Here is a 9645-nt window from a genome sequence, read left to right as displayed (position 1 = left end):
ATGCATGAATAATAATATATTTTCTAAAAACTGTATGATAGTGATTGTTTTTTAGTTGTTTGGTTGGACAATATGTTCTCTCTTTGTAACTCCACATACGCCATAACATGTTGCATGTATATTTCCAGTAATGAAATAACCTATAAATAGCACACAAAGTCCTTTTGTGCTCCACACCACACCCTGCTTCATTAGAAAGGGTGTGGTTTATAAACCCATCTATCATCATGTTGCCCTCCCTTGATTTATCTGAGCTATTTTATCAAACGTAATGCTGCAAAGCCTTTACACAGAATACTGTAAACCGCCCGCACCCTCCCCACCCAGCTGAAGTGTCCTCAATTAGCCCGCTGGCTGACGTCATTAAGGTGACATGGGTGCTACTCTGAGCAATAAGAGAGCCCCCAGCTGCTGCAGCATGGCATTCAAATATGAGAGGATGGTGGGGTGGGGTGGGGTGGAGGGGGTGTATATGGATGCGAGTGGAGCCGTGTTGTTTGCATGCGATTTTTAAAAAAATCCCCACGCATTTAGTGCGCGGTTCTGCTGCGGCTCCTCTCCTCCTTGCCCGCCCTGCCTGCCTGCCTGCCTGCCTGCCTGCAGCCAGTGGGTCGCCGGCAGCTCGGCTCCTCTGCAGGGCTGCGCAGCTCCTGACTGACAGAGAGATGAGGGGTGGGGACGCAGGGTGGGGTCACAAGCAGGGAGAGGCGGAGGAGGAAAAGGCAGAGAGAGAGAGCCCAGCCCTTGAATACACGGCAACAACACGCCGTCAGAGAGAGGGAGAGACACACACAGAGAGACTGGCTGTGTTTTTTTTTTGGGGGGGGGAGAAAAGGGAGCCTTCGACGCTGCGGATATGAACTGAAAAGAAACACTGGAAGAGGCAGGGATCGTGTTCCTATATCCCCGAATATTCACTGTTAAAGGTGGAAAACCAGCCACCCCCTTCCCCTCACTCCCTGAAGCCCTCCTCTCTCTCCCTAACAGTTCAGATAGAGCTACACCCAAAGCCCCGACCGACCCCCTCCTGCTCCTGCTGCTCCACCCCTCCGCCGCTGCACCGCTCCGGCAACCGAGATGCACACGGAGACCCGTAACAAGAAAGTAAGTGCACGTTATTGACTTTGCCCTGGTCAATGCATTAAAGGAAAAGAAAGAAACATCTGTCTGTGTGGATGATCAAGCAGATCTGACATTGTCATGTGCCAAACATGAATGTCACTGAGTATATATGTGTCTAACAGCCAATTGCAAGTGTATCCTTGCAGGCATGCAAGGCAGTTTATTTTGCAATTAGTGGAAGAGTTTTGTAACAACGACCTCATCGCATTGCAAGCACATCATGCACTGAGCTCCTGTCATTTCCACAGAAGACCTCTCTGTTTGTCACTGCCTTTCTCTTTCCATCTCTCTCTTTCTCTCTGTGTGCGAGGTTAGCCCAGGTTCAATTTTAAAAATGCTCTGTGATCTCTGAGAGGCAGGAAGGAAACGGAAGACAGAAACTGCAGCTTGTAGGACACCATCTTAGCTTTTAAAGGGCCAGCAGCCTCTTCTGAAACACAAAACACACACATACACACAACTCATGGGAAGCCATCCAAGTGCACTGCCTCCAGCTACTCTCTGCATTGGACCCCTGGCCCCCCCCCTGTGACTCGTGCCTTTTTTAAATGAGTGTTGCTTCATCAGGATCAGTTTGCCCCAAAAGTAAATTAAATCGGGTGATCGGGGGTGTTATGGGAGCTGAAATCAAACACCGGTGTCCTCTGTGCATCTCCAGATCTGTTTGTTTGATGGTTTTCATGGCAGATGATGATGAAGGCAAGTTACAGTTTGGTGCACAACTTCCCGAAAGTTCCCGAATAAGGAAGTGAACTTTTGATCTGCAGATTTTCACGAGCGTGACAATTGATGTGTCTTGTGTTTGTTTGATGGAATTTAGTTGTGTGCAGTCCTACCAGACTGCAGGATTTTCATTTTTTACAGTTCAGTAGTTTATTACCAGCGTGGGAGCATTGGTGACATCACATCCTGTTTCAGTGTGAAGTGGAGGGGCAATTTTGTTGAACTGAACACCTAATCATTATTCTTCTAGGACCTCAGCCACCAAATATTTTAGTTATAGATTAGTCAATTATTTTATTTTGATCAATCAATTGAAGGACCAGTTTGTAAGATTAATGGCATCTGGCAGTGTAGATGCTGACTGCAACCCTTCACCTCTACTTCTTAGCTTGAGAGAGAAACTACGAAATATCTAGAGCCAGTGTGTAGTTTGTCCATTCTGGGCTACTGCATAAACATGGTGGGTTCAAGAAGGCGGACTTAGTGTAAATTTGTGTCCTAAACCTTACAGACTGGACATTTAACTGCAAAATGTCAGGAAAAAGTTAAAAAAAAAAAAGGTCCACATTTAGAGTCTTCAAACTGATTATTTTGTCCAGCTGGCAGCACAAAACCCAAATATTATGAATAAATGTTCAACTTAAAATGGTATAAAACAGAAAAGTATATCAAATCCTTAATTCTTAGATGAATTGATATTCGTTTCAGTCTTGCACTACAGTGAAGTAAACTTAAAGGACAAACTGGACCTTTAACATTTTACCCAGAGCCCAACATGATGTATTTAAATTGCGTATTTTCTCCAATCAACAGTATAAAACCCAAAGACGTTCTACCAAACAGTGGTATAACAGAGAATATGGGTTATAAAATTAAAGTTTGTAACCAGTATGACATCATTGACCTGTTGTAGGTGAGGGTGTGTTAGGAAGCTGTGAAGGAGGTGAGCTTGTGCAGGGGCAAAGCTGCTATGGAAGTTGAAATAATCTTATTAGTGAAACCAAACCGGGGTGAGTTAGCAAACATGAGTAACAAAAAAGTTCAGAACATGACCAAAAAACCCAGCTTCACTGGAGCAGCTCTCGCCTCCAGGTAAAGGTGGATTAGCAAAAGTAGCGAGTTAGCTGTACCCTTCTTGAGTGTCTCTTTTGTAAAATCTGTATGAAGGGTCAAAGGATTTCGGCCTCCGGGGTGAACATGTGACTGTGCTCAATGAAGTGCTTTAACTGAAAGTGGAAACCAATAGATCCGTCTGCAGCCCTGTGACTAAAGACCAAGACCACTTTTACCCCTTCTCATAACCCTGCCATTTCTAAAAGTAGTAATCACAAGTGTTGTCATGACTACCCATGTACAATTATAATTAGCCTTAATGAATCCATTAGATACAACAGGGGCATTTATGAGGGGATTGTAATGTGGAGCTGGAACTGTCCCTTCCCATTATCTGAGTTTGAATACAGGACACAAGTTGAGCCAGGTCCAAATTATTTTCTGCCTAATCGGGGTGGGTTTTGTCCCTTTCCATTTCTTGCATCTCGGATCTGGGATCAGATTAGATCTCATAACCTCCGAACAGATCTGGGCTGACTTGCTATCAGCTCTCATCATGCGGCGTGGCGTAATTATTGCAGGAGGAATGTTTTGTTTTGCTGAAGATGGTGTGGGTGAACTGTGAGGTGCAGGAACAATATATTTCCTGCTTGTTAATTGTGCTGGTGTTCTCTCAACATTTTTGGATCGGGTCTTATTATCCTCACACTTCTACTACGATGTCTTCTCTTAAATTGAAAAAGTTTACACTTTCTTCCAGTGCTGATGGACTCCCTCAAATTTTCTCATGTTTCTTCTAAACAGTGTTGCAGAATGTTTCCTTATAAAGAGCTTCTAAATAGGCACCGTCTATAAAAGTGACTCTAAAAGCTTTCATGAACTATATCGAGAACACTTACATGTTTCATCCATCAGCAAACCAGACATTTTTACACTCTCTTAATACTGTGGCCTATTAGTTTACATATAAACTAATACAAATAACAAAAGGTAAGATGAATATGATGGACATGGATGAGTCTGTTTTGTTTTTATTTTCACCTTTGACCCAGACAACTGTTTTTGACGTCATGTGAGCGGAAATCAATTCTCCCCCGTCACAGTAAAAAGCCTGTGCATTATTAGAAGTGTAGTTAACTGATAGCAGCGCAGCGATTCGTCATCGCAGATGCACATCTGAGCATGCTTCATTGTGTGTGTGTGCGCGCGTGTGTGTGTGTGTGTGTGTGTGTGTGCCCGCACGCACACGCATGCACGTGCGTGTACTGGATCAGCTGGGCTGTAGACGTGAGAGCAGGGTCAGCTGTACATTCCTGGGCAGGGCATCAGCAGCAAAGGGCCCTTGAATACAAAGTCTGTGTGTGTGTGTGTGTGTGTGTGTGTGTGTGTGTGTGTGTGTGTGTGTGTGAGTGAGAGAGAGAGAGAGTGTGTGTGACTGTGTAAGAGAGAGAGAGAGAGAGCTGATGCTACACAGTAGGCAATGATTAACTATTCTGAACAAACTTTGATTAAACGACTGAGATAGTAGATGTTGAGTGTATACATACCCTCCGCACCACACACACACACTCACACATACACATATATAGACACACGTGTGGACATCTTCCTGAGTTGTGAGGCATGACGTGAATAAATAGAGGGGTCAGAACCAGCCAGTTGTTGACAGTGTGTCACTCCAGCCTTAAAAATTCAGTTAACCGAGCAGCAGTTCTCCAGTCAGATTGGCACTCCTGCTTATCTGACTTTTGTAAAATTGAGGGGGACTTCTGAAACTTTGTTGGTTGTGAACTTTCTAAATTGACAGCGGATCATTATTTACAGAATGGTTGCATGTTTTCTGGTCGATATCGCAGCTTTTATGCAGCCATTAGTTTCAGTTCATTTCAGTACGTCATGAAACGTGAAGAGACTTGTAGAAACTCCTATGTGTAGGTAATCCATCACATAAAGTTGACTAATGGTTCACCCATTAGTCAACTTTATGTGTTGGTCGTTGTTGCTTGGCAATGCAGTAAACTCTTACGCAGAGATGCAACAATTAGTCAGTTAGTTGGCAACTATTTAATTAATCGCCAACTGTTCTGATGATCTATTAATCATTTTGAGTAAGAAAAAAAATATGAAGTTACCGTCACACAAGAAGCAATTGGTATCGCAGTAGAGAAATCTAGCTTTTAAGTCAGTGATTTTAACTTTATGAGCTAGCTTACTCTCCTTTTGTTCTTTCAGTATCTATGACCAAAGATTCATATTTGTAGCTCTAGCCATGTGAACTCCACAGTTCACTTGTGATAAATATCTTTTCTCAAGATCAAACTGCACATTTTAGGATGGCCTTTTATTGTGAGCAGCCTAAGACACACCTGTCACGTGTGACATGCTGTTTAATCAGCATCTTGGTATGCCACGCCTGTCAGGTGGATGGTTTATTTTGGCCTAGGTGAAGTGACGCGTTCTTTTATTTCAATTTGCAGAAAGTTTTTTGTTGTTGTTTCCGTTAAGTGTCACTCAGAATGCGTCTGCAAAACAGGTTGGGTTTACAGACATGCAACTAACTGTCACTGGAAAAATTGTGTCCAATATTGCTTTTGTCTCAGTCCGCCCACACACACGCATATTCCACTTATGCTGAATGAAACTAGTTCACAGCCTGTTCATTTTGAAAATGTTTTGCACTGAATTGCAAACTGTCTCTGTGTGAATTTTTTTTTTTTTGTAGGTGTGACTTTATAGGACTGTGGGTTAAAAACAAACCCCCCATTGTCACAACCCAGCTGAACAGTAAATACAGTATGTTTCAATCACCTATTATTGCACCACAGAGGAAATTCTGCAGCATGTTCAAACCACCTCTCTTAATGTTCAGAGTTTAAAGAATTGATGCTGGAGTATCAATCACAAGCCAGTAAAAAGTTGCATGCCACTGATTCAGTTAAGGTGAATTGACTAATAGATATCACCATGAGACATTAAGACAATAATTTAATGAAATTAATTTCCCTGTGCATCTTTTTGCCTGTAGTGTCTGAGGAAACATTTGTTTTGGCAGTGGTCATTGTGGTCTTGGTAACTTGTGGTATGTTGTGCGAAATGTAGCAAGACCCTAACTGAACTAGAAGTGAGATGGTTTGAGGGTGAAGTAGGTGCACCTAAAAAATACATTACAACATCTGATCACAAAGAAGAAGCTTCCATGTGTTGGACACCATAAATTGTTTCTCCGTAATGATATAAAGGCATCCAGAGGTGCATTTGTAATTTAAAGACACATGTGACCTGGAAATCACCAGGTCACCTGCTTCACTGGCTGAGCTAAGGGTGCTCTAATAAGCGTACTGTAAGTGTTCTCCAGGTGGTGAAGAGGTGTCGGAGCTAACCGGCTCGCTGCATTTTTCCATTTGCCATTTTATGTGACGCTCTTATTCAGAGTAATTTACGGCATGCGCGGCAATACAATAAGCTCCAGTTCCCCCAATCACCAACATTAAAGGCGAGTGGAAGGGGATGAGTGCAAAAGGGTTGGATAGCAGTGTGGTGACAGCAAATGTCTCTTGCATTTTCATGCAGAGACATTGACATGCTCTCAAGCTTTTATCAATTATAACTGAGTAGATGTGTTTGTGTATCAGGTGGAAAACCAAACCAGATGATTGGGTTTAGTTGGCCAGCTGGCTGCCTGATCGTCTGTGTGTGTGTGTGTGTGTGTGAGTGTGTGTGACACAAGATAAATGAGAGTAGGTTATGAGGACACAGTGTGAGGAATGGACTGGGTGAGTTAAGGCCATGACAAGGGTCATTGGTGGCGGGAGGCGCTTTGGTCTGTTGGCTGAATCGCTGACAATTAATAGGAAGCAGGTAGTCTGGAGAGCAGAAGGGAGGCAAATGTCAGATCTGTGCTTTTCATTAGTCTGCGCTCCACTGTAGAGCCAAACAGAGCTGCACAGAGGTGCGATTTTTCATATGTTCTTAGGTACTCCATATTTTTTAAAAACATAATGAATTAAGAATGACATTTCACATTTTTAACGCAATATGCCAAGTCACAATATACAACTACCTCGAAATAAATGTACATAATCTAAACCCAGCTGTGTATTTTTTTTTTTTATCACATGCTATACAGGTAGCTGTAAACAAACTTCATAAGTGAGATAACGGATTCAGATGGAAACAATGGAAGTCAATGATTGACAAAGCCTCCTTTTGAGGCAGTTTCTGGGAAAAGTGGAAAACACGAGATTGTCTGACAAAACAAAGATTCAGTAATGCTATAAAAATGCTTATGTATGCTGTCCTGGGTGTGGTTTTACAAGAAAACCAGGACATTTTGAAAGCTGAAAATACAAACTCACAGAATGGTGGGCAGTCAGCTTTATTTAACCTTCTAGGTGGGAAAAAAACCCAATATAAGATAGTTGCAAAGTGAAGAGTTAATAAAGTACTACAGGAATGAGTCTTAAAACTGAGAACTGAGGTAGCATTTGTTTCACTTCTGGTTCCCTTGCCTCAAAGTTAGTGGGTGTTATGAATAAGTCTTTGGTTAGATGTATTAATTAAAACTTTGTTCTCAACATAAACACATGAATTATGTGGTCTACGAATATATGCCATCACTGCACCAAAGTAAAATTTTACTATACCTAACACTGTCTACATGTATCACAGTTGATGGTTTCAGGGCTCCTTGGTCTTAATGAAATGAACCTTCAGGATGAACTGGAACTGACTGTGAGCCAGACCTTATCACCTAACGTCATTGTTGAACCTCATTAATGCTCTTTTGGATGAATGGGAGTAAATCCCTGTGGCCAGGATCCAAAGTCTTGGGGAAAAACCACAAACCACAAAGTAATGGAGGTTGTTAGAGCAGCAGATTAATATTTTGGAATAAGATGTTCGATTAGGCTTTGTTCAGACAACAGGCAAATCAGATTTGTTTCTCAGACTGTTATTTGCAAACGATCAGATCGGATTTGTATGTCCAGACATCAACAACCAATATGCATAGGTTGCTCTGGTCAGCGCCGGTTCTGGCCACATTTGCGCCCTGGGTCTCAGTACTACTTTAGGTTTAAGTTCTTCATTGTCATATGCACAACAATGACATTTAAGCAGTCTTTGTCATCTGGATTCCACCAAAAGTGCTCATGTATGAAAGAAAATCACACAAGTAAAGATGAGATGAGAAAGGAGACATACAATAGTGCGGATGTTAAAACATAAGAATACAATATATATAAAATATAAGTACATACAAATGTGATCAAGTCTGGCGGGGGTGTTCTATCTTGATACTGATTGGTCAGGTGGTCAGGTAACGTGTTGCTTCTTTGCCGCACTGAGGCTTACACATTTTGTTGTCCTGGATTCAGCAGAGCAGCAAAGGGTTGGGGAGGGGGGCGCAGAGTTGTTGGTGGTGTCACGGTTTTTTTTTTTTTTTTTTTTTTGTATGTGTTTGCTGGGCGGCCTTGCTCAGGCTGGCCTGCCCCAGGGCTTCAGGGCTATTTATAGAGACACAGCACCATTTATATGGTGAAGGCAGAGGAGACCAGAGCAGAGCAGAGCTGGCTGATTACCAAAATTCAACCCTGGACACCTTTTTATTAAGTTCAATATCCAAACATTTGAAGCCTGGTGTCTACAAATATCACAGTGAATAAAGAGTAAGCAAGTGCAAACCTTTCCTGAGTCATCTTCATACAGAATGTTGATACAGAGCTGTGGATCTGACCTTGATCTGGTGTCTTGTCTTCTTCACCACCTTGAAGACGAAACAAATCCAATGTAGCATGATGGAGATGTCGATTGGATTCAGTCACGATCAGAAATATTGATTGAAATGTACTGGATTTGTTTTATTATGAGATAAATTCTCAGGAACAGAATGTTGCTAGAAACTGGTTCGGTATTTGTGAGAACTACTTTCCAGTTCAACTCCTGGCACTAGTTTTTGTGAAACTGGGAATTAGTTCAAGTCGTGATAGACTGACTGTTTGACTCTGTCACAAGATGCACTGCTGCAGGATCTAAGATAGGAGGCAGACTGCAGCTCTGTGACTATTACAGGCCTCCTACTCCCTAGTTTTCACTACTATAGTCCACCAATTACACCATCTGGAAGTGACACTGACTTCAATACGAATTACAGCTTCTGGACACATTTATTTAAAATGTTTTGTCTGTAAAGATCATCGTAAAATCAGTGTTCTTGCATGAAGCTGTGGCAGTAATATTTTTAATGATTTTTGAAACTTTTATTTACCTCCATTTTGGCCTTATTAATAAACATGTTGTGGATACATTTAAAAGCTGGTCTCACTAAATAAGTGTTTGACTAGTAGAAGGGGGGAAAAATGTACATGTAAGTATTATGATTCTTTTTGATTCCTGAGTCTGTATCTAACCTAACCCATATCTATTTATTGTGACCTGACATTTTATTTAATTTATTATATTTATCGCCCTAGCTTGGTGAAGAGAAACATCTGAATGTTACACTTTACTTCAGTCAGAACATTTTCATTCATTCATTATATTCCAGGTCCAGGGTTATGATGAAGTTTCAAGTTCAGTTTCACATATAAAGGATGTAACCTCTTACCATTTGTGTAAAATTAGCCAAGGCATATCCAAAGTCAAGTGAAAGCTGTTTGAACCCATTGGAGCACATACATGGCTTTGGTCTCTTTCGAAAGTTATCCCTCTTAAGTTCTGCAAACAGATATCTGCAGGTTACTATAGCTG

General features: G+C 41.7%; 1 protein-coding gene across 2 annotated transcripts in view; it reads left to right on the top strand.

Moving 5' to 3' along the window:
- Positions 1 to 563: 563 nt before the first annotated feature.
- The window catches only part of klf8 (Kruppel like factor 8), a 66975-nt gene continuing 57893 nt past the window's right edge, over positions 564 to 9645 (top strand). Inside the window, exon 1 of one of the 2 annotated variants that reach the window (XM_019279586.2) lies at positions 564 to 1104. In XM_019279586.2, the coding sequence (XP_019135131.2) occupies positions 1078 to 1104 (27 nt within the window). In that variant the 5' untranslated portion in view covers positions 564 to 1077. The remainder of the gene's footprint in view (positions 1105 to 9645) is intronic. The other variant, XM_010737330.3, reaches the window with a different exon arrangement.

The sequence above is a fragment of the Larimichthys crocea genome, chromosome III (assembly GCF_000972845.2).
Source record: "Larimichthys crocea isolate SSNF chromosome III, L_crocea_2.0, whole genome shotgun sequence".
NCBI classification, from domain to species: Eukaryota; Metazoa; Chordata; class Actinopteri; family Sciaenidae; genus Larimichthys; species Larimichthys crocea.
This window is presented reverse-complemented; position numbering and strand designations above follow the sequence as displayed.